The following is a 25,230-nucleotide window of genomic DNA, read 5'->3' on the forward strand; positions in this document are numbered from 1 at the left end:
GTGATGTTCGTCACAGGTTTTCCTTACTCATGTTATTTCATTGGTTTTATTGACAAAACCTGAGTTAAGTTACATATTTTAAACCCAACTATGATGTTTTTCCTCAACCTTTTTGTTTGAATTTACAACGTCTATCCACATGTTTACTGTGGCCTTGCACTGCACTACACAGTAGTTTATGGGAGTTTCTCGAATGAGTGCGGTATTTTTCCTCGTATCTATACTCTCGTCAAATATGCTAATAAGTATTCATCCCAAAATGGTAAACTTTCAATAGTTTTGGAGAACGCTGACAAGGTAAACTAGATAAGGGAACTTGAAGGTGGCATCAATCTTAACATACCATCGCATCTTACCCTTTGCTTCCAATGAGATGCTGTTAATGATATTTGCTGTAATTATCATGCAACCTATTTCTTTAATATGTTCAAATATGTTTTGGCTGCAGAGTTGAATTTGTTCGTAATGATCCAATGGCTCATGCTTTGTTATGCATTCAGTGGCAGCCTTGTTTGCCTGATCCTTATTGTTGCAATTAAATCTAAATAAAGACTTGATTAAAATATGTATTTAATGGGTCTTTTGGTGGCAGACGCAGCTTTATGCAATGGCCCCGCTGACACTGCCAGGGTAGCAGGGCTGTTTCCTTTCCTACGTCTCACCTGATCAAGACTATTCTCTTCTTCTGAACTTGGGGAGCTGAACAGCCTATTTTCTTAGTTTTTCTAAAATAAACATTGCATTTCCAGGTTCTTGAATGATACAAAAGATACAAAAAGTATTCATACATATGGAAGTGTCAGGTTATCACACTGCATTGCAGGACAGGGGCTTCCTCTCCTTTTCAGCCTGTTGTTTGCCCACACATTGTCTCACTGTTTCTCCAGGTCTTTTTGTGCAGCAGAAATCTCTCAAAGCTTTCACAGGTGGCTGCTGCCTCAATATGAATATTTGATAGCCCTCATATATGTCTCCTGAGGGTAGTTACATATTAAAACACTTTCCGGTGGCTGTTTTGACTTCTCAAGGGCTCCAAAGATGTGACACTATTGATATTGGTTTTAGATGTGTGATGTCATTTGCTGCGCCACCTGGGCCGTGTTAACATACAGTAACAGTATGAGCCATTGATGGGGTTCATTACATGACTTTTCCCAAATTATTTCTCTTTCAGCGGGATGCCAAGGGACAGTACCTGTTCGACCTCATCTGCCACCATCTCAACCTGCTGGAGAAAGACTACTTTGGTATTAGATATGTTGACCCAGACAAGCAGAGGGTAAATATGTGTTTGTAATAATAAACCCAACTGCATTTCAGTTGGATTAAATTCAGTTAAATGTGTGACATGGTCTCATCTCCTTCCCTCTGCCATCTGCCCATCTTTCTTCCTTCCTTTCTTTCATGTCCATTCTATCTATCGTCCTCTCTTCTCATTCGTGGCATTTAATCTGAACTATCTGGAATGATTTGGAGTAATTTGTCCCCTTAAAAACTAGTTCACCCAAGTTTGCAGAGCAGATCCCTTATCTTGTAGAACAACCTGTTATGTTGTCAAAGGTAATGCAGCAATGTATTTAACAGGCAAGACTCGGATTTGATGCTGATGACACTTCAATTGTAAATCCTAAAAGGTTCAAAGAAACCCTGTGAAGCTGATGCAAGGATAAGAACGAGTCAAGTCAGTCTTGACCATCTCTTCTTTTTTAGAGTCTGTAGATCAATTAAGTCTCACAGGGAGGCCAACCACCTCTGATTGAGATGAATATCAATCACAGAGGTTAACATAGTCCTTGAATTCGCAATGCTTGGACTGATTATATTTGTTAATCGTTGTACTTTTGAACTGTGGATGGGAGTACAAATGCTTTCAGGGCTGGAATATGGTATCCACGTTCTCTATGCATTTTATCTGAGAGACATTCAATGAAAATGTGAACGCAGGTGTTCATTCACATTCATCATTGTGTTTTACATTTTTGCAGTGCACCATTATTGTCAGCGTGTCATCATCTCACTGTGTTGTTGGGGTCTAAATAAAATAAAGGCAAGGAGATGAGAGTTATTCTACTGTGCCTTCCATCCTCATGCTGAACAATCAGACGTCTGAGGTCCTTACCTCTCTTTCTCTCCCTTTCAGCATTGGTTGGAGTTTACAAAGTCAATTGCCAAACAAATTAAATGTAAGTATTTAATAATTATAATTAGTTAATTAGTTGGTTAAATAATAAACCCTCAAAATATGTGCTAATTATAAAAGAAAAAGAAGAACACACCAAACATGTCAACCACATCAGAAACATGACATATAGATTTTAAATATTGGTCTTTCTCCCCAGCCCAGCCTCCATTCACCATGTGTTTGCGTGTCAAGTTTTACCCGCCGGATCCCGCTGCCCTAAAAGAGGAAATCACCAGGTAAGATTTCAAGATTGCTTGTTGGGCTGCAGATGGGGTTGAGGTGTTGAGCGATGGAAGGGAATAACATTTACATGTTTGCCTCTCTTGTCTCCCTTTGTCTTCCACTGATGGAGTTTTAAAAGTGAGAAGTGTGACATGTTCACTAATCATGTAATACAAGCAAATTGTACGAATGGCAGTAGGGTTGAGCGACGTCTTAAAAGTGTACTCCGCCGATTTAGCGTTGCTCTTCTTAACAGTGTTGCACTCACAACTACATTTGCAAGTCCTAAGGGGCTTCTGTGCACTTATACATGCATCACAATCTTGTTTTATTAGTGAATTGTCTCAACATTTACAGAGGAGTAAATGATCTCATGCTACAAATCAGAGCTTGCATGATGCCACTGTGGTGAAACATGGACAATTTTTAGGGGTTAGGCACAGTTTTCCAAATCAAAAAGGTAAAATACATCAACATATTTTTACAATTCTTTCCACAGACAATCAGAACATCCTTTTTTTTCTCTGGTATCAAAGATCTGTTTGTTCATAACAGTTACCTGTTGGGTCTGTTTGAGCTCACTGGTGGTATCAAAAATAATGTGGAAAAGGTGATGTCTATAAAACAGAAATACAACTCAGGGGGCATATTACCAGTCAGCGAGGGACAATCACACCATACAACTTTATTTTTGGAAGTAATAACCAGGGTGTAAAAATGCTGACAAAGAGCAAACCTTAACATCAAACACTTTAGACTGGTTTTATTGAAACAAAGGGAGTGTTTTTATTTTCTGTCTTTCTATTTATTTGTCTCATAAAATCCAATCAAAAGTATTCTGATATCGTACTGTTATAATGCCTGTGTAGCCAGCTTTAGATAATTGAAACATGGATAAGACAACTGCAGCTTAATAGTGGTTTTCAAGAATAATGTTTGCGTTTGTCTTAACTGAGAATTGGATCAGTACATATCTCTTAGAACTGTAACTATTATTATTATTGATTAAAAACTAAAATTAAATATCTTTATGATAGATTTTTAATGGAAAATAGGTTTTCAGTTTGCCTTCTTCATCATTGGGTGAACTACAATACTCTTAAATGTAATGTAACTGCAATAAGTGATGCAGGTACATAAGTAAAAGCACAAAATCCAGAGCTCAACAGTGAGACTGTGTGCAGGGGGATTTGAGTTTTCTCTTTCTTCATACAGTAAGCTGCAGTGTCATGAAGCTCCTCACCACACTGTACTGTGTGTGGCATCCTTGACAGCTGAGCAAACTGCTGTGAGGAGTGAGGAGTAAGCCAGAGAGCTACAGAGCGCACAGATCCCTGTAAATCACATCCCTCTGCTGGTTGCCAAGCAGTGAAATCTCTTATTTACAATCCAGCTTTTCTTGATTGAGCTGAAGTGCCAGCAAGGGACAGCTCCTCCATCCTCCTCCATCTGCTCTGACTGGAAGCTTTCACAGACACACAAATACATGGTGCATAAGCATAGGCATGCATTTAACTGTCTTTATAGTGTATATCATTTTACACGGTGGTGGCATGATGTAAAAAAAGGCTCAATAACACACCCCAACTGTATTCTAAATGTTTTAATTGCAATGCTTAGTTATTGCTTTGCTGATTAGAGAGAAGCTGAATCCCAGGCGTTTGAAAAAGAATGCTGCTGAGTGGGAAAATTGACGGATGTCTGGATGTTGTGGACAAGATCAGAAAATGTAGTTGCTCCCAGTGGACTTCAGTGCAAAACAGCAATCACATTTTAGATCATTTTCAATTCTCCAAATGATATGCCCACTTCCAGTTCTGCCTTCAGGTTGGCTTCATGTCCTGTGTCTAATGATCCAGACTGGATTGCCAATCTTAGATTCATACATTTCTTTCTGGGTTATAGTTTAATTATAAATGGGTTATGAAAGGGCCCCAGAGTAATGGAGTTGTTGCTAGCTACATTTATTTTACATTTCACTGTGTAGACCTGCATCTAAAGGAGACTAAAAAACACAGGGCATCTGCCTCATGAGCTGTCATTACATAAGTCTCTTTGTTTCTAAGAACAGCACCTTGAACTATCACATATGGGTTGAAGGTTCAGCATCAGGGACACAAACACATAAAAGCACACATTAACACAACATACACAGTATTCAACCTCAGGTTTAAATTAACTTAGAATTCTCAAGGTTTCTTCTTCTACCAATCTCTTTGACACCCATTCTGCTTCAGAGGACACCTTACTTTTAATTTGTAAACATTCACCATGTGTGTTTACAAGAAGAGGAATGTCGGTATCGGGCTTATCTAAATAATGACCAAGATCAGTTTCTCTGTGTTCCGCTCCACAGATATCTCGTCTTCCTGCAGGTTAAGAGGGATCTCTACCATGGTCGCCTCCTGTGCAAGACATCCGATGCTGCTCTGTTGGCTGCCCACATATTACAAGGTACAATTAAAAATAGGGCGTCAAACTCCCTTACGTCACACATTTCCTCACTTAAGGCAGTCTTTGCAATTTGACCAGCAACCCATTGGTGTCTTCTGACTGGTGCATTTGAGACAGTTAAATGTTATATCCCAAACATTGTTTTGATGGTCGTCATGTCAGAATCACACCCCAAATAAATGACCCTATGTCTTCTGACAGAGGTTTGTCTGGCAGAAATGATATTTATTATTCAGAATTTAAATTTGTTGTGTTTATTTTGAATTGACAAAGTACTTCTGGCACTTGTAGCTAGTGTCAGCCATGATGTTTAGGTAAGGCAATTTAATTTCAATTGAAATAAGTGGATTAAAAAGTCTTCATCAATCATGGAAGTAAACCTTTCTTTTTTTTCTCATTTTCTCACAGCTGAAATTGGCGACCACGACCCCGGGAAACACCCAGAGGGCTACAGCTCCAAGTTCCAGTTCTTCCCCAAGCACTCTGAGAAGTTGGAGCGGCGGATTGCTGACATCCACAAGGCTGAGCTGATGTAAGGTGACACTTGTCCATGGCCCAATCCCAATGTTCACATTCACTGACTCACAGACACTGAGTGCTTAATGGCACTCTTGCGTTTTTTTATGCACACTTTCCTTACGAAGGAATTACCGACCCAATTCATACCACTGTGACACTAAACAGAGGGTTACAAGGGGAATCCTTGAGGTGTAAAAAAAACAAAAACAAAGAGTGAACACGTGGGTGTTCAGCCTTACACAGAACCATTAACATTCAGGATTCAAAATTGTTTATAAAAACACATGAAATCAGAGGAATACAAGAATAGGCTATAATACATCTGTGATGAGACTTCACCATGTGGTTGAAACAAAGAGAGAGGCCTGCATGTAATTTGGAAAGCCTGGATTGTAAAATTGTGCCAACTGGCGTCAAAATCAACTAAGTGTGAGATTTGAGCCACGGGAACCCCAGGGAGTCCCTGTGACACAGCGATGATGTCACAGGCCATATAGACCAGCGCATACCTTTACCCTGCGCCGTCCATGCGACTCACGTTGCGAAGAGGGGGTGAAACAACGTTGGTGCATTTAAAGAAAAAACCCAAAGTAATAGTCCTGACTTTGCTGGCCGAACGACAGACTGTTTTGTGTTCAAGAACACACTTGGATCCTGAAGGAGAAACGGATAACTTGCCCCGTGCTCCGCCACTTTAACCTACAGAAGAAAGTTCAAGGAATTCCTGGATTCTTCAAGTCAACATTCGCTCTTTGGTCCATCGCCAGACGAGAGTCAGCATGCCGTTGAACCCGCCGACACATTGCGGGTCACTCCCTGGTCCTAAGCAGAACAAATTCCGGCAAACAAGTCAGAAGAAACACATCAACCCCTACGAAGCAATCTCAAGTAAGAGGCTTTTGTCTGGGCATGATGCTGTAATAGTGTTGATCCATGATGCTGTATAGTGTTGTTCCATGATGCTGTAATAGTGTTGATCCATGATGCTGTATAGTGTTGTTCCATGATGCTGTAATAGTGTTGATCCATGATGCTGTAATAGTGTTGATCCATGATGCTGTATAGTGTTGTTCCATGATGCTGTATAGTGTTGTTCCATGATGCTGTATAGTGTTGTTCCATGATGCTGTAATAGTGTTGATCCATGATGCTGTAATAGTGTTGATCCATGATGCTGTATAGTGTTGTTCCATGATGCTGTATAGTGTTGTTCCATGATGCTGTAATAGTGTTGATCCATGATGCTTTAATAGTGTTGATCCATGATGCTGTGTATAGTGTTGTTCCATGATGCTGTAATAGTGTTGATCCATGATGCTGTGTATAGTGTTGTTCCATGATGCTGTAATAGTGTTGATCCATGATGCTGTAATAGTGTTGATCCATGATGCTGTAATAGTGTTGATCCATGATGCTGTAATAGTGTTGGTCCATGCTGCGGTAATAGTGTGGTGTTTGGATCAGCCACTAAGGAGAAACGTAAAGTAGGTAAACTGTACTTTATTACAGCGGTCTGAAATCTTTTTTGCACCACGGACCAGCCTTCAAGGTGTGGGCGCTAAATATGACGTAATACAATGATACGACCAGCAGAAAAACTAATATAAATTGCATAAAAATACATCATTACGCCAAATTAGTGGGAGCCCTGAGTTTGTTTCTCTGCAAAGAGCCGGTAACCATCTTGGGTTAATTGGAGACAATGACACCAGAAGTGTGTTCTTTATTTCTTAGATTTGGTCGCTGTCACTGCAGAAAACTCCACTTCACAAAGACGGGATGTTGGAAATGGAAGCAGGGTTTTCAGTGCTTTTTTGGCGATCTCAGAATAGTCTGCCTGATTTTAATCCAGAACACTGGCAGAGTTTAAACATAGTTTTAAGGCCAGCGTCAGTCACTTATTTTGCTAGCTTGTGGGTTTTATTTATTATTTATTTTATCTGTGCCTCTGAGCCAGACGGATGTATCCGGTTATTTTACAAAATACTCAATCCCCGCTTTTAATTGTATAATACATGTTTGTTAACTTGTATTATTGATTTTTTTTATCAGTATTGGTGAAGATAAATAAACTCTGTTATACTTTTAAAGAGCAGCTTTCTGTGATTATTTTGTGCATATGTATTGTGATGACAGCTGGTTGGTATAGTCAGCGTTCAGATTCAACCCTTAACTCTGAATGTAGAATAGTACTTTGTCTATTGATATTTTGAGTGAACACTTTTGGGACTTAATCCAAAGTTTGGTTATTGTTCCCTGACCCCAGGGTGGTGCCCTGTTAATGTTAACACATGTTATTAATCCTATTGCTATTAATACTTATATTAATATTTACATTTCGCTTTAGGGTGGGCATTGGGACCGAGTCCATGTCCCATAGTGTACCTGTGTACTCTTTCAACCTCTATAGCACAGTGCAGACATCATGGAAGCACACCTAACACTTGTAGTGCATCTTAAATAGGGCAGTCATAAGAAACCAAAATCAACCATAGTCATTTATTTTAATTTCATGAGTAACATATGAATTGGCAGATGTGGCAACTGTGTTTTCAGATATTGCTGCAGTAACACTTGGGAGGACAAGTTAACTCTCCTTGATGCAATTGGTTTGAGGTTTAGTGTATCCCACACTTTCCATTATGGTGTGATGGAAAGTGCTGATTCAAAAGCAGAGCTTAAGAGGAGCATATACTTTTAAACTGAGATGCTATACTTTGCAAATACTACTAATAGTACTACAAATCTACTACTACTACTACTACTAATAATAATAATAATCATACTAATAGTAGACCGATCACATGCAACTCCTCACAGCCAGTAACATTTCACATTCAGAGCACATCTGAAAGTAAATACTCTGATTAACTATGCATATCTATAGGTTTGAAATTTCATATATACTTAATGTGCTGAATATTCACTTCTGTCCAATGTGCGTGTGTATGTGTGTGTGGTTTTTTTGGTACTGTGTTGTTCTACAAGCGTTGCCTTCATACAGGCTCCATGGACTTGCATACCCACCTCTGCAAAACAAGGCACTAACATGTTCATGTCCAGATTCAGTACACACTCTGACTGCTACTCCAGCCTTGTGATTAAAAGCAATGTCCAGCAGAGTGCTCTGTACATTTCAAGGGGCCCTGCCTCAGGCAAACAGTGGCCATAAGCCAGAGCTCAGGCAACCATTAAAGGTCTGGTGAATTTTGATGTGTTCCCCTTGGTGGTGCTGATAGTTCAAATTGTTCACAAAATGTAGCTAATTTTGGCTTCCTCACACATGAGGGATGACCAGTATGCCGGATGGGTCTGAGGTGGGGATGTCCCAGTCCCCACTAATTCTTCTAAATAGTGTGAAACACTTTTAGTGTGTGAGTGCTACTAGCTCTAAATGGTTGCTAATCCACTAAGAAAGGGGATGTTGGAAAAGCCTGACCACCTTTTGGATTTTGTGTCTTCAGGATGGACGATAGTTATTTAATGCTCCCATCGGCAAAGTGTGTGTACTACTCCCAGGAACAGATTCGCAGTGTTCAGTCAGGTTCAGTTAACGTTGCTTTGCCTCCTCGGCCTTCCAGTGGAAGGGTGTCAGACAGTGCGTGCCAAGGTCACAGCCCCGCGTCACAGCAGGTGCACACGGTAACCCTAGCACCGTGAGCAGACACAGACATACTGCGACTCTTTCAGTTGATGACTTCATGGTCGAAGGGCCAGTGTGTGTGGCAGGACTTTTATGATTGGCTCAACTACTACATGCAATGCAAATGAGCTTAACCTGTGCTCATATAAAATGATAATAAGATGTACTGTGCAAACTTTGTTTGATTTGTTAGCTGATAATTAACTTGAATCAAAACTTTTTTGTTAGTAGAGCATTAGCATTTTTCTGTGATCTTTTCTTATCGCAATCTTTTTTACACACACACACACACACAAACACACACACACACACAGTATTAACAAGTCAGGTGGACACTGGTTTGATCCTACACTGCCCTCTATCGCTCATTTGCTCCATCTTGTTTGAAAAAACAATGTCTTCACAGGAAAAAAGTACCTGAAACAATTTTATGGAAGAATCACCACAGTACTGGTCGACTACAAAAATAGAGAGGGTGATGGGGAAATATCGCTCCTATGTTTGAGAGTAAACTCTTTGATTTCAGCTCATTTATCAAAGAAATTGCACAAACCCTGAATCAAATGATAATGAAATAGAATAAAGGTTACACACAGTAAGCGTTGACAGTTGTTTTTGACAGAAGCCAATTAACTGACTTTTTGATCTTTTCTCTCAGAGGTCAGAGTCCTGAAACATCAGAGCTCAACTTCCTCCAGAAGGCTCAGAGTCTGGAGACATATGGAGTGGACCCTCATCCATGCAAGGTGTTTTTTGCAAAACCAATGTATTCTGTATTTATGAGCTTTTGCTTTTTATTAGTCTTAGCTTAATATGCTAAGACTAATAAAAAGCAATGAGTAATGTTTTTTTAATGTTTTTTGAGTAAATGTGAGATGAACTGATGTCAATCATAAAAGGGAATTATTATTCTATTGTCTTGAAGTGTCATTTATCAATGTATGACATTTACAAGAATATATAATCTAACTGTTATTTAAAATTATAATTCTAAAATAACAAAAACATGGGTTTATGTGCCTGTCAGGATGTGTCCGGCAACCCAGCTTTTCTGGCTTTTACTCCTTTTGGATTCACTGTGCTGCAAGGAAACAGGAGGGTCCATTTTCTCAAATGGTGAGTTAAGATTAACAGTTAAAACTGTACATGAAGCAAGATAATAACCATATGTAAATCAAAGGCCATGTGCATGCTCACATTTTCAAGCAGGATTTTATAGCAGTTTGTAATCTCTAAAAGAATGTATATTAATATACATCCTTCCTTAATTAACAGCTCAATGCAAAAGCGTGAAGAAAAACACACACTCAAGTCCAAATGTTCAAGTTTTACAATGACATAATACACTTTTGCCCGTGAAGGAAAAATCCTTTTTCTGATTTACTATTACTTTCATGGCATTTTTATATACTAAATCTTTACTTGTATTACATTTTTATGATATAAAATATAATTAACTTTTTTTTACTTGACCATTTTATGACTTACTTTATAGTATGACTTTTTCATACGAGAGCTGTAACAGTCTCAGTTAATTGAGTTCAACACAAAAACAGATGGAATGATGAGGAGGCAGCAGGAAAAGAGCAATGGTTTATTGTGGAAAATAACTTATAACCTGAGATTCCACAGGAAGACAGGTAAGGACAGACAGGTAGTAGGAAGCAGTTGGCAGAGCAGGTAAATCAGAAACACAGGGAGCACTAAACATGAGAAACACTAAATCACAAGGAAAGAACTCCAAGCACAAGGTAAGATGATGCATTGGATGTTTCCGATGTTTGTGGGATTTCCACAACAAGTATAAAGCAGAAATAGTGGTTATTTCTTCCATGGTGGATGGCGGAAGTTATAACTGTTTCTATGGAGATAAGCCACGCCCCCTCTCCAGTGCAATGTGAAGTGAATGAATTGAATGAATAAACCACAAATAGTCGGGCGAGTAAACTCACGCGAGTAAAGCGTTGTGAATATTCATGTGAATGCATTTAACTTGTCTGATATGTTGCCATGCTTCTTGTCTAGCCCTCGCAGCGTTGGCGGTGTTAGATTTTCGACATGATTATGGTCTGGAATTCCTCATATACGTTCATGGTCATCTCCTGCCCGTCAGCGGAGACAAAAAGAGACTCTTCCTTTGAGTTTATTTGCCATTGTGCAGTTAGAAAATCATGGTTTTGGTGATCGACACTTCCTCTTTTTGAAGTCAGACGGGCACGCGCAACTATCCTGACGTCTAGTACTGACGTCTGGTTCAAATTAACGAGATTGTTTGAGCACGGATCAGAATTTGAGAAACCGGGATAGCCTGATTTCAATCATCGGGTTAATTTAAGCTGGCACCTTATTCTTGTCATTTTCTGACGGGAACCAATATGTCGAGATTTAAAAAAATACCAAAATGAAACACTGTTGGCCATTTTCCTCCAGCCATAATACATATTTTGCCATCTGTATCTATTTCTGCAAATCCCTTCTTTCTGTCTTTCTCCCACCATCTCGCTATCAATGTTCGGTTATTTGTGGCTCTTTCTTTCTCTTTCTCACTTTGACCTCTTCATCATCAATTCCCTTTCTATCTTTCTGTCCTATCTTCTGTCTGTCTGTCTATCTCAAACACAGGGAGGAGGTGACCAAACTCAAGTTTGAAGCAAAGACATTCCATGTATATGCAAATCAGACGGAGGTATGAGCGTATGCATTATTAAAACATTCCCTTTTCTAGCCTGTGGAGCTCAGGAAGCCAATGAGTGTGGCTTTGGTTTATGCATGGGGCACTGCAACTGGGTAGCCTATGTAGTCTATCCTTAATAGTGATGTAAATGGGAAATGATTGAATAAAAATGTGTGTTTGCCGTGAGTTTTAGCAGACAAAAGACCAAGTAAAGCCACTGTCTGAGTGTTGGTTAATATACTGTGTGCATTGTCTGATCAGTCGTAATGCCCTCAAACCAGGAGCTCAGTAAAACTAACAGAGAACACGATGCATTTTCTATTCACATGATGAGAATGTATGGGCAATTACCACTTGTCTTGTTGAAGTATGAGTTATATAAACCATATAATGTATGAATGAGTCACTGTGCTGGACATGTTACAGGATAAGAAGATCATACTGACATACTTTGCACCTACACCTGATGCCTGTAAGCATCTGTGGAAGTGTGGAGTTGAGAATCAGGCCTTCTTCAAGTGAGTCACAAGACCTGCGACACAAAACTGCAAAAAGGACGTAATGTTTATCACCGTTATGTAAATCATGTTTTCTCTTTCCATTTTTCTCACAGGTTGGAGAAGTCGAGTCAAGTCCGCACTGTGTCAAGCAGTAATCTCTTCTTCAAGGGTAGTCGCTTTAGATACAGGTAACTTATTAAGTTAAGATATTAAGTACACATAAGTATAAGTAAGTGCACATTTTCACATTAAAAACAGTCTTGGAAAAGTTAGACATATGTCCTTTGGTGTAATAGTTCTTTATTTAGTCCTCAAGTTTTTTAAATGTTTTTTTCAGTGGAAAAGTTGCAAAAGAGGTGATGGAACAAAGTGCCAGAATTAAAAGAGACCCACCTGAGATACACAGGTCAGAATCCTTACAAATATTAAATCTAAAGAAGAAGATATAGCCTGCAGCCCTAAATGGGGGTTAATGATTTATAATTTGATGTATATGCGATGTGCGCCTATGGCTGTGTGTTTTTGTCCAGGCATGGCATGGTGCCCAGTAGGAGTTGTCCATCCATCACCCACGGCCCTCGTTTGACCAGTGTGCCAAGGACCCGACGGAGAGCTGTGCACATCTCCATCATGGAGGGTAAAACACACACGCAAAACATTAGTGTGACTGCATTACTGTGCAGTCAAGACGAAAACAAAACAAAAAAATGTGCCTGACAGGAGGTCACAGTTGTGGGTCCTCAAACACTCTGGGCTGAGAGAATGAGAAAGAGACCATCTCCATCAGTGTGAAGCAGATGTTGCACAAGTCTTAATCCAGTGGTTCCTAACCTTTTATCCTGATGCACCCTCATTGTCACATGAACTATGTTCCCTACTTACCCTACTCTATATATTACAAATCCTGTCATTCGAATGTATGTAAAAGGGATTTTACCCAACTATTTCAACCATTTCTTACCTTAAACCCTTTCACCATGCATATCAATTACTTTAGTTATTTCAATCAATTACTTTCATTCAACTATAATTGTTTACTCATTACTATATGAATAAACCTGCTCTCTCATTTGCTATAACTAGTTGGGGTGTTACAGCTCAACATGGCTTTTTTATTTTGTATTACTTGAGCTACTACAGCCCTCTGGCAACTGGATCCCTCTTGTGTACAATTTGGTTGGGAATTATTTCCTGAGTCCATCTGACTGGATTACACACCCATTGCTCAAGTCATCTGCGGTCCTTTTTAAGGCTCTCACTCAATTTGAATACACTCATATCCTGTTTGGACAATGTAACCTTTTCATGTGAACAATCCCCCACTCGTGAGTGTCAGTCATTCTCTTCACTTAGTGTGAGATCTTGCTCTTTCTCTCTTGGTGTGCTTTTTCTGAAACACACACACACACACACACACACACACACACACACACACATGCACACACACACACGCTCCTGGAGCCAGTGGCAGTATTTTGACACAAGAAAGTCCGTTTATAAAGGTCACTTACTGACCCGTCTTTTCTCCATCAGGCGATTAACCTTTTGCCAATGCGGTCATTGTGAGTAAATTTGCTCTCCGTTGACAAGCCTCGCTAAAGATAAATAAACCTATCGCACAGTGTTTTCAACAAAGACGGCCTATTGTAAAACTAGCCCCCCTCTTGTCATTGACATCGAGAGAAGGCTCTGACATTGCAACCCACTGTTGCAACACTGAAACAAACCCCCTGTGTTTTGTCCCGGTGCTCTGTCGGCACTAGCATTTCCACTGGTAATAATAGCTCAGCCTGAAAATAGCTGCTGCTCTCGGGGGCCATGCCATGTGTGCCGCCGCAGGAATGGACGAGGTGAACTGTGGCACAAGTGAGCCACATTCCTGGGCCTTGTCTTTCACTCTCCGTCCACCTGTCTATCTTTCTACCGCTGTCAGCCTGCCTGCCAGCGTACGTGGGAGCTCTCTGTGGAGGAGGGAGGGCTGCTTAGCCGGCCAGGGGCAGTCAGAGACCGAGACGGACAGCAGGGAGAGAGGAGAGACGAGAGGCAGCTTCAAGTACAGGCGGAGATAAAGAAAAAGAAGGAGCGCAGCAAATGTGTCGGAACACAGTTAGGGTTAGACAGGCCCTTGTTGATCTCCTTGAACCATGGTGAAGTGTCTGATCCGGATCAAGACCACGGTGAACGTTCAATTGCGCATGGTTAATCATTGCTATCGAGATGTGAATGTGCGCGTGCTGTCTCTGGGGCCCAGGCTCTTGGGCAAGGTTCTGGGGATCCTACCGCTCTTTCCCGCACTCCCTGGGGGTTCTTCCACCTCAGGCTCTGGTCCGGGGTCGGGACAGAGCTCCAGGACACCTTCCAGACTAGCTGTCCCACCCCAACTCCACAGCCGTAACCCGCCAGCCAACTGTGCAGGTAAAACCCGGAGCTGGTTTTTGTCATGCAGGATTATGGAGTGCTGCTTTTTTGTGGTTCTTATTGTGGATTCAAATTGGACAACTTTCTCTTGAAGAGTGTCTGACCAATGAGCCAGATAGTTCAGGGTGATGCTGTATGTTTCTCAGATTCCAAAACTTAAACTTGTGTAATTATCTAATTTGTTGAGTCCAACGCGATGGTAATCAAAGTTGAAACGCTGATGTTATCACGTTTTCTCGCTTCCAGAGAACATGAGGATGGGGGGAGAACTGAGTAACAGTTGCTCCAATGAGTCATGTTTACTTTAAGGTTGCCATTTATTTAATTTAGAAATAGATTAAATGACAGGAGGATGGGATCAGTCTCTTGTGCATAGGACATGACAAGCTGACAAGCTGACCACCTGTTGCCACAGTGTGTACTTGAAAACTCCCAGTAAGCCAAGTTAAAGGTCAAAGACACTGAGCAGATCTCGGCATTAGGACTTATTAAACTCAAACTGAACAGAATTAACCCTCCTCTTTTAATTGCCTAAAAAACAGGGTCAGGTTTTTTATAGTCACACGTTTGGGTCATTGACTTGTGGACGAAATAGGCTACATTTATCATGAGTTAGAGGTAAAAGAAAGTCAGAATATTTCTTTAAATGTGAACGTGTCAACAATACCTCTCCCAGTTCTTAAACACGTGTCCCTTACGAACTGCCTTCCTCTGTGTTGTGTTTCCAGGCCTGGAGTCCCTTCGAGACAGTGCTCACTCCACGCCCGTACGCTCCGTCTCCCATGGCAATTGCTTCATGTCTTCTCGGGGCCATTTGGTGGACGGCGGCGAGGCCAGCACCTCGGCAGTCATCTCTGATGAGGCCTACAGCCCTTCAGACAGCGTGCTGCCCTCACCCGTGGCCGAACACGGGATGGACATGTCCTCGGCGCGTCACCTCAACGGTGCTCCCTGCAGCGCGGATGAGCAGCAGTCAGAAGCCGGCTCATCGAAGGAGGGGCACGCAGCAGAGTTTTCTTCTGGCAGGAGAGCCCTGCATATGGTCAGGAGCAGGCCTTCACCACCGAGCGACGTAGAGGAGCTGAACAAATTCATCCTGAGCGTGTTGCGTCTGTTTGTGGTTACCATCGGACTGCTGTTCGCCCTGCTGCTGCTCCTCATCATGCTGACCGAGTCAGACCTGGACATTGCCTTCCTGAGAGACATCCGCAAGACACCGGAGTTCCAGCAGTTCCACTTTGAATACTTCTGCCCTCTGCGGCGCTGGTTCGCCTGTAAGTTACGATGGATGGGAGGTTTCCTCATCAGTAAGTGAGGCTGAGATTGAAATACACAACACGGGAGGGGGGAAGAGAGAAAAGGATGGTGTCCCTTTTCCCGATATCAACTCAGCTTCTCCCAGGAAGAGGTTTCTGTCCCGAGCCACAGACTGTTCCATGCCTTGTTTATTATGTTTGACCATCACTGCGAGGATTGGAAATCGCATTTTACTTTGGAAATTCAGGTCATTTCAAGGTATTTTATTTTTACACAAAGCCACAGTAACATAGTTTGATTTAAACACTGAAAAGGTAAAAGCAAGTCAATCGTTTAATAGTTGCCTTTATTTTTGTATTAATTTATACGTTGCAATATTATTGTCAGACAGAATGACCTGGTGTGTTGTGGTGTGTGTTGTGTAACCTGAGAGTTTGAGCTAAGTACTGAGAGAAGACGGGAGGCAGTCAAGCTCACCTAATTTTCATATTTCAAAGCCAACAACAACATTCATGATGCTAAAATGTTATTATGGACCCTGCTATGAGATTGAAAACTACTGCTTTTAGATGTCGTAGCATCTGGGGGTTTGAGAAAGTGTGAAATGGAAAACTAAGCAGCACTTACTGACTGTGGATCGGTCCTGAGTCAAATAACACTTGCAAATATTATTATTGCTTTTATTCAAATTTGAGCCATACAGTAAATGGATTTGCCATGTGACACGTGACCGGAAATAGTAGAAAAATGTATTTACCAGACTTTTAGATGATTGACAACTTCTACAAATTGTCCTAATGTGGTATACAACCCAACATCTGGTAAATTAAATTGAAGCAAATGCTAAGAATTACTTGCTGTAGCTATTTGAGCCAGGAGTCATGTTGGTGCTGCCCTGTTAGATGGCTTGAATTATCATTTTTGTAATAAGTGTGACTTAGATTATGGTCAGAGTGCTCTCGTTAACATTTTTCGTCGAGCCCTTAGAGCACTGATAACGTTTTATTTTCCAATGACTATGAATTATGGATTATTGTAAGGCTATAAGTAAGTAAGGAGGTGGTAGGTTTACTGGTTTTATAAAATAACAGCCAAATAATTCTTATAGCTACAATCAACTTCAATGTGTAAGGAACAGTTGTCACTTTGCCGTAGTTTCTTTGACAGTAGTTGTAACGGTGCTGGGACTACGTGAGCTAGAGCTGTAGTGATAGTGAAGTGTTTGGTTAGTTCTTTGACTCCCACACTCTGTAGAAGGAGTTTATCTTGATGTGCAATACTGTTAATATAAAAAACAAGATCCTTTCCATTCAGCAAAATTTGACCTTGTTTTACCTTTTGTGCAAGAATTAGTGCTATACTTTCCCCACATCATACGGTTAAGAGAGATTGATTTTAGTTCATGCTGCGTGAAGGTCATACAACTTTGTTTAACCTTGCTGTGTTCAAATTGATGCATTCAGCTGTAAAGCATCACACCTACCAAAGAAACCTCTGTTGTCTGGTGTTTGTCAGTTTGCATCAATAGATGGAAACTGATAGTCTGCTCTCCTTCTCTAGCCTTATTACGTATTTGTTGTTTCACAGTTTAGCCTGCAGTGCGTCTTTACAGCTCAGAGCAATCAACAGCATAATGGAAACTATTGGTCCTCTCAGCCAGCCTAGTGTTTGATTGGGATCTAATAGGTATTCTGTGTATCAGTGGTGATGATTGACTGATCGGCAGGTATATATATCAATATACCTAAAAGAAAATGGATGTATTTATTATGATTAGCTGAGGGGTTTAGAATATGTAGGCTCCTATAGGCAGTTTGGTTTGTTACCATTAATATTCACATCTTTCCCAAAAGAATCCACAGGTTGGAGTTAAGTTTATCCCTGAAGTATTAAATAAATACCTGGTCTTTGAATGTTGATTGGATTTTGGTGCAGTAATGACATTTTAAGATTCATAAATGGTCAAATAACAAGAAGTATTAATAGTTATGTGAGTTGGATGACTAAGACAGACATATTGACCGATTATTTATATTTAACAGAAAAACATTTTGTGGTTGGTTTTCAGACGATGAATTAGTTATGCTTTTGCTTTCATTCAGACCATGCTCGCTGGTTTCTGATTGACTGGGCGAGGCAGAAAATATGTGATTACTGTAGTATAATTTGTACTTTAAAGTCTCATTTTATGTTCATGTGTATGACAAATGTAACATAATTTGAGCAATAAATAACAGAGTTATGAATAATAATAATAATAATAATAACCATGAACAGCAAAGGAATGTCTGCTAAACATTCAAAACGTCCCTTCAGAAGGTGAAACAACCTGTCGATGCATGTGTAAAGGGAGCGGTGCCCATCGTCCCTGAGCCCACGCAGTGGTATAATAACATTGTCGTGCAAGTCCTGTTTAATTGTTGCCTAATACTAGACTGCTCTAGTAGATGCAAGTTTTCTTGTGAAAGTACATGTAAATGAACTGGACACCAAAACAGTAGACCCACTCTGAACTGTTTTTTTTAGCCAATTTAGAACAGCAGAAGTAGCATATTCAACTACCTGAACATCTCCTCTTGCGATGTAGTTTTGTTTGTATCGTTAAAATCTGTTTCAAATCACTGGTCCTGATGAAGAGGGGTGACGGTCCCATTGACGGGCAACTCCTTGTGTTCGTTTTGCTGAATCATGTAAAACAGGAACGAGGCCTGATGTGGTCCTACTGTAAGCTTCTTTCCTGTACCATGGCCTGCACATGGAAATGTCTCTGTAAGCATGTGTTCTGCATTTATTACCTCCAAACAAGACTGCTTATTTCCAATCACTGACTTAAGACTTGTGTAATTTGTTTATGAATAAATATAATCTATTCTTGACATGTGGCAGCTAGTGAGTCTACAAGTTCAATCATGAATTCACAGAGGGAACAAACAGTCGACCCAAATCAAGGTTTTTCAGCATCTTGAAAACAAGAGACTGCAGTCAATGATGGCAAAAACTATTCCTTTGCACAATGCTGCCATCCTACGCTAAAAATGGTACTACCCCAGCTAAATTATTAGCACTCACACTGAAAATGTTTAGTGTAAAAAACTATATTTTTATTCTGTTTACTTCAGCAGCAACAAAATAAAAAAGAATCCGAAAAAAAACAGGGATCAATCAATACAAATTTTTAAATTAATTATGGTTCTGTAAGACATTTCGAGTAATAAACACTGCAGATATGAGAACAGAAAAGTCAACAGTCATCCAGTCAATCAGAGTTATTAATTTGCAACCCGCAGGTTGAAAGACACAAAGACATGAGACGGTTACAGATGACAGAGTTCTTCCGTTTGAGCATTTGATTTTTCGATTGCTGTCGGAATATATTGAGTTTCAATAAATGTAACAAAGATGAGCAACCCTAGCTTTAATGCAGAAAAGCACAAATAAATCCTTGCGATTCCAAGGAGAGAACTACGACTTAAATTGAACTTTCCAGTGAGACAACAAACCCAAACAGGAATCCAAATCTAGACAGGAGTGGCTTCACAAGTCCAGACCTCAAGTCAGTCAAGACTGTGGCAGGACACTGCTGCTCACGCAGTCACATGCACCTTGACAGTTTGAGCAGCAGTACAATATTTGGAGGAGTGTCCTCATGTGCAAAGTTACTACCGCCCCTTCCACAGAAGGCAGACTCAAGACTGAAAACGGTGGATATAGTTGTGTTTTACAACTGTATTCACAGTATTGTATCTATGACAACACTGTCTTAAAGCGATATGGAGATCCAGAGCAAATAACAAATAAGGGACAATTGTCACGACTGGTGCTGAGATATCCATCCTCTCTGTGCGAACTTAACACCTTGACTGTGTAAAAAAACTTTTCCGAACTTATTCTGCCCACCTTAACGAAGGCAACTAAAAGGCTCCGACAGATATTTTGGTCTTCACCTCAGTCAGAAAAGACATGCAGGCGCCCTGACGCATTGCAACCCAGGAAGGCATTCCTTGTTGGGTGGAAAGCAGTGGCCGACAGCACTGGGTGAATGTTCTCGGCATCGATGAAGGAGTGCTGGAGCTGGCCGCTTTCGTGGAACACCAGCACCATCCGACTATGAAACATGCTGCCCACCACAAAGCAATCCTCCTGTTTGGGGTCCCACATGGCTGATAGTTTGGTCAGCCATCGGCCTGTGTGCATGTTGTGTCTGAAAATGAAGATTGAGAATTTGAGACTAGTGTTAGCTGAACCTACTCGCAACCTAACACAGAAATACATAAGAACAAGATAGCACAAAGTCGGTGAATAAATAAGGGGATTTACCTGATTGATGTCAGCAAGGGAGATGTTGTAGTCCTTGCAGATGTGTCATATATCCTGTCAAAGGAGTTCAGGATACAATTTAGCTGGAATTGAAAAGTCAACGACAAAGAGTAACACGCAATTATTCAAACTGCTGCGCCAGCTTCACCTTATGTGGTTATCCATACATGTGGTGAGAACTTTGTTGCCGGTGTGAGGGGAGAAATAAGCGCTCGTTATGCTTGAAGAGTGTCCATGCAGCTTGGAGACTGCCTGACTTCGAGTCTCTTTCAGATATCTGCTGTCGTAAATATTCACGACCCTGAAGACAAGATCAAAACATTCCTTTAGTTTGTAAAAAAAAAAGACAAACTGCGACAAGATAGAGAAATATGGCTCACATTATCTTTCTGATATTTTATATTAAATCAATAATCAGACATACTTGCTTTCTGCAACAGCAAAGTACTGCTTCTGTGAAGGGTGGACGCTAACACAATGCAGAGTCTTGGGGTCCAATGAGTGGAGGGACTCATGAGTGTTTCTTAAGAGAAATAAAATCCCAGTGGAGCATGTTTATGAAAACAGCATTAATTGACAAGAGAGTTCAAACTGTTCACCTCTACTGTTATTCTTCAACAGCGGAGAGAGACTAAAAACTATTATTCATTACCCTGGGGTCCGTCTATCAACAATGGCAACATCTCCCGACCAGTTCCCAACTACGAGTGTGAAACAGTCGTGGGACATGAAGTCAAATGTTTTCAGGCCAACGCCAGTGCCATACACCTAGAACAATGCACAAACAAACTGGTGTGAACCGATTGAGGTGGTACCAATATTTTTGGCTCTTAAACGTTTGCATGTCGGCAGTTAAGCTTAGAACTTTTAGTACAAACAAAAGCTGAAACAAAAGCTGTCTCACATCATGAAAAACAGCCTTCTCCACTTCCATACAGCGTAAAGATCCATCATAGCTGAGGCTCAGCAGCTGGGTGGGATAAGCCTTGGAGAACGCCATGCAGCTTACTGGACGAGTGTGGGGCTCGAAAAGTAGCACACCATCGTCACCCCAATCACCACCCTGAGGGAAAATACTAATGTTGTAGATTTCATATGAAATGAAAGAGATGTGCCTTTAAAAAGGCCACTTAATGTGTCAACTTACTGATGTTTTTCTTTCAGAATATTAGCCTCACATTAACAGTAGGTGAGATAACTCCAACTCTCTTTTCCTTTTACAAATGTGCAAATAAAACAAAAAAAGACACATTTAAGGTACCTCTGCTGTTGTTTACTAAAGGAATAAATAGGATGTTTACAGCCAATCTAGTACATCAAGTCCTGTTGTTTTGGAGTTCACAGTACCCTCCAGGGTCACATACCAATTTATAATATCATTAAGATCAGTGAAAAGAAAAACAACGCACCAACTTCCAGAGTCCAACTCTCCCCAGTTTGTCTCCTGTGGCCATCAACAGGCTGCTGGCACAGGGGTGGAAGGCAGCAGAGAAGATGCGCTCCGTCCCCACTTTGGCCACTCCGTCCTCAGTTGCCCTCATGTTCTTAAGAGCTGAGATGTACCTGCGGAAAGACAGCAGTGAAGATGTTAGTCCACCTGGAGAACATTTCCAACTGATTGAGAAATGTGACTATAATTGCAATGGACAAAGGGAGACTAATACCCTAAGAGATGGAGAAGTCACTTCTTAAGAAGCTAAATGATAGGCTAAAATCATTTTTAAACCTTACTCTTTCAGATTAAGCCTTATTTTTCTTTCTTCTGTTGAACCCTATAAAAAAAGAGCTATTTTAATTTGTACACATTGATTCAGGAGCAGCATGAACAAACACAAATTATCACCCTGCAAAGATGTAGGATAACATATCAGACAGTAGACATCGTTATTGTGTTCTTGGGGCACAACAGTCAACAGCTAAACATTCATTTACAGTTTTGGGAGAACAAAAACAAATTGTGAAACAAATAAATACAAAGTAATGCCAACACAAAACATTGTAATAGCCAAGAAAAGTGATTCCTACCTCGGACCAGAGCTCCAGAAGTTGTGATGGCAGCTTGCTTCCCTCTTCCATGTTGACTGGATCCATGGGCAGAGGACCAGGAGGTTTCTTGAGTTACAAAAACAGGAAATAAAGTAAAAAGAGCAGCAAGAAAAAGAAACACACTGGAGTGGCAAGATATATATTACTATTTATATGTAGCTACCCTTTGCGTGATCAGCAGCGCCCTGGGTTCAGGAGGAAGTGCCAACATCTCTGGCTCTTTATGTTGGAGACGAAGTGATTTGCGAGCTGGCAGCGCTTCTTTTACAGCTGCCTTTGTCCTGCCAGCACAGAAAAGAGCATTGAAGTTACATGAAGAAGACACTTGTTTGTTGTACTTTTGAAAGTTTATACTTAAATAAATAAAAAATTGACAGTCTAAAGTGAAGTTTACAGGCCACTTCTCTACACAAAAAACCTATGTAATAAATTGTCAGTGGTATGAAATAAAGAAAGAAAAAAAAAGAGATATGCAACAGGATATAATATCAACTGACAACTTTCAAGTTTGTTTTAACCAATCGACTAAAAGGCATTACTTACACTTGCTACACACTTCCTACACTTGTTTAGACCAAACCTTAAAAAAACAGTATACTCCCAAACCCATTTAAAATTATTACCAGTATGATGTACACACCAGATGCCAATTACTAATACGCTGAATTAAGAGCTCAGTATTCACACCTCATGAGACTCCTCTGCGACGGCTTTGGCCGGTTCAACTGCTTCAACTCCTCAGTTGCCTTTTGAAAATAAAAAAAATAAAAAACTATTAATACTCATCCTACCTGTTCAAAGAAAGTAAGACCAATCTTGTCATTCGTCTTAGATGCATGCCGTGGTGAAATTATTGTCTATATTTGTTTGAATTAGGCCAGTTAAATACTCTTCTGGTTGATTGTCTTTTTAGATGTTACTGGTTAGTATAGCTATTCTTAGTTTATTTCAATGGAATTTAGACAATATATTTATTGAAAAGTGGAAAGAGAAGGTTGAGAGAGATTCACAAACGTCAGTAAATATCATCCAGCCCTAAAGATTAGTGTCCCTAAATTAAGTGGAGGATTGGCGACCCGTGGGGCAGTCAGGATAGAAAGCATCCCAGTACAGATGGGGCTCTACGGTGGGGGATTAAAACTGCCCATCATTGGTACCCATCTAACGAGCAGCTGGGTTTGGATAAGACTTGGAGAACGCCATGCAGCTTACTGGACGAGTGTGGGGCTCGAAAAGTAGCACACCATCGTCACCCCAATCACCACCCTGAGGGAAAATACTAATGTTGTAGATTTCATATGAAATGAAAGAGATGTGCCTTCATCAGTGATAAGGGTGAGAAGATGTCTCAGCAAAGAGCTCATAGGATAATAAAAGACAATATCCACCCCCAGCCAAAGCCTGTTCGCTCTGCTGCCGTCTGGCAAGAAATTAAAAAGTATCAGCTGCCGAACTGATGTAAAATATGTTTTTGTTTTTTCTTATGTAGCAAAATGGGACTACAAACTGCAAGTCTTTGCACCATCCTCTTTTACAATGACAATAAATGAAAACTGCAACTCCGCCCGTTTACCGACCTGGAATAAGTTGATAGATGACAGAAAAACTTGATTCTGTCTGATGTTTTCCAGACGCTCCAGTTCATATGACGACAATACCCCATTTGCAACCTGTATTAAACAAAGACACAGCTCGGACCTTCTGGAGAAACATGCAATGACCAGCCATGAAATAGTTGAACTTGCCCTTACACACACGCACACGCGCACACACGCACGCACACAGGGCTTTTCATACTTACAGATGAACCCTCCTCATCACTATTTCCAACATCCTTTCTGTTTTGGTCAATGTGACTTCTTCTTCTCCCCTTTCAACAAAATATTGACACGCTTGTTAGAAAATAAAAACACAAATTGAATATAACTATTTTAGTTTAATGCATTTATGAAGCGTCTCCTACCCTTTTCCGATTGGGTCTTTTAACGCCAGCTGTTTCCGGTGAGTACTGGAAGCGTTTGGGTAGCCGAGCGTTTCGTGAAGATCGTCGGACTGGTACCTCCAGACTCCCAGGGGTCATTTCCTACAAGGTGGGCATTATAACTCACGTTGACTCGGGATATGAAGAGTTTCATAAGCAAAACTAACACATAATTTATTCTCAGTTTATACATTTTTTTACTTACAAACGTGAAATTTGCTCTCAAAACATATGTTTTTGTTTGCGTAATAAAGACACAAATCTACCTTCATAGAAATAACATGACTCAACTTTTCTACAGAAGAACGTGTTCACGAAACTCACAACGTGACGCCTAAAAACATGCTTTGCTGTTGTCTAAGCAGCGAACTGACATTAAATGTATTTTAACATTAAATTCGTTAAATGTTAAAATTCCGGTAATTTAGCGTTAACTCACCGTTGACTGTAACTCCACCACCACGTCGTGTGTTGTTCGTCTTGTCTCCATATTAGTGCACTCATAAGCAGTGCGTATGAACTTTTTCTTCAAGAGAACTGCAAGGTCACAAATGCACACTTCAAAGGCCGGTACCTGATAATTGTAACAAGCAGAGAAAAAACGCCTCGCGCCACATGCTGGAAATGTTTTGTAGCTGGCCCCGCCCCTCGGGGTTGTGAAACTGAATGTCAGCAGCTCATTGGTTGTCTTCACATAACATCAGAATAAGGGGCTGTTCTCATTCGACCAACAGCCAATGAACGGCCTTACACTTTGATTGACATCTCCTCTCTGGCTTCAGGCTTCAACTTCCACAAAGACAGAGTTAATGTCGCCACCTTTTGGCAGATGTTGGCAGAAGCAGGCTGGAACACGACATAACGTCGTTAATATTGATAGTTCTCTATTTTTAATGCATGAAAGCAGCCCTAAAAGTAACGTTTAAACATTTAACAATTGACTGACTCACATTGCAATAGAAAATAGTCCTCAGTTGACAAACACACCCACGCACACACAGAAAGATTACATTATAT

At 40.5% G+C, this 25,230-nt stretch overlaps 2 protein-coding genes across 2 annotated transcripts in view; one reads left to right on the plus strand and one right to left on the minus strand.

Annotated features, from left to right (window-relative positions):
- The window catches only part of LOC117728716 (FERM domain-containing protein 5-like), a 57,766-nt gene extending 39,021 nt beyond the window's left edge, over positions 1 to 18,745 (plus strand). The window contains exons 2-14 of the mRNA XM_034529512.1: positions 1,175 to 1,279; positions 2,141 to 2,183; positions 2,340 to 2,418; positions 4,761 to 4,858; positions 5,267 to 5,390; positions 9,679 to 9,766; positions 10,048 to 10,136; positions 11,643 to 11,706; positions 12,121 to 12,212; positions 12,308 to 12,382; positions 12,532 to 12,600; positions 12,725 to 12,831; positions 15,341 to 18,745. Of these exons, the coding sequence (XP_034385403.1) occupies positions 1,175 to 1,279; positions 2,141 to 2,183; positions 2,340 to 2,418; positions 4,761 to 4,858; positions 5,267 to 5,390; positions 9,679 to 9,766; positions 10,048 to 10,136; positions 11,643 to 11,706; positions 12,121 to 12,212; positions 12,308 to 12,382; positions 12,532 to 12,600; positions 12,725 to 12,831; positions 15,341 to 15,927 (1,620 nt within the window). The 3' untranslated portion in view covers positions 15,928 to 18,745. The remainder of the gene's footprint in view (positions 1 to 1,174; positions 1,280 to 2,140; positions 2,184 to 2,339; positions 2,419 to 4,760; positions 4,859 to 5,266; positions 5,391 to 9,678; positions 9,767 to 10,047; positions 10,137 to 11,642; positions 11,707 to 12,120; positions 12,213 to 12,307; positions 12,383 to 12,531; positions 12,601 to 12,724; positions 12,832 to 15,340) is intronic.
- A 203-nt stretch (positions 18,746 to 18,948) lies between these two features.
- wdr76 (WD repeat domain 76) lies at positions 18,949 to 24,817 on the minus strand. Its single transcript, XM_034526801.1, has 15 exons — positions 24,653 to 24,817; positions 24,196 to 24,315; positions 24,034 to 24,102; positions 23,810 to 23,902; positions 22,920 to 22,978; positions 22,396 to 22,513; positions 22,212 to 22,298; positions 21,918 to 21,958; positions 21,596 to 21,749; positions 21,091 to 21,249; positions 20,839 to 20,954; positions 20,611 to 20,709; positions 20,335 to 20,487; positions 20,187 to 20,240; positions 18,949 to 20,070 (listed from the first exon to the last, which is right to left on the minus strand). The coding sequence occupies exons 1-15, from the start codon at positions 24,701 to 24,703 to the stop codon at positions 19,815 to 19,817; spliced, it is 1,629 nt and encodes a 542-aa protein (XP_034382692.1). The 5' UTR covers positions 24,704 to 24,817; the 3' UTR covers positions 18,949 to 19,814.
- Between the last annotated feature and the right edge of the window lie 413 nt (positions 24,818 to 25,230).

This window comes from Cyclopterus lumpus, chromosome 3 (assembly GCF_009769545.1).
Source record: "Cyclopterus lumpus isolate fCycLum1 chromosome 3, fCycLum1.pri, whole genome shotgun sequence".
In the NCBI taxonomy this organism is placed as follows: domain Eukaryota; kingdom Metazoa; phylum Chordata; class Actinopteri; order Perciformes; family Cyclopteridae; genus Cyclopterus; species Cyclopterus lumpus.

Bases quoted from the DNA above. Each gene is read 5' to 3' on its own strand.
- wdr76 (XM_034526801.1), bottom strand. From the start codon at position 24,703: ATGGAGACAAGACGAACAACACACGACGTGGTGGTGGAGTTACAGTCA. The intron at 21,250-21,595 runs GTGCGTTGTTTT...ATTTTCCCTCAG, and splicing joins GAGTTGGACTCTGGAAGTTG to GGTGGTGATTGGGGTGACGA. The intron at 20,488-20,610 runs GTATGTCTGATT...TCTTGTCTTCAG, and splicing joins TTTGCTGTTGCAGAAAGCAA to GGTCGTGAATATTTACGACA.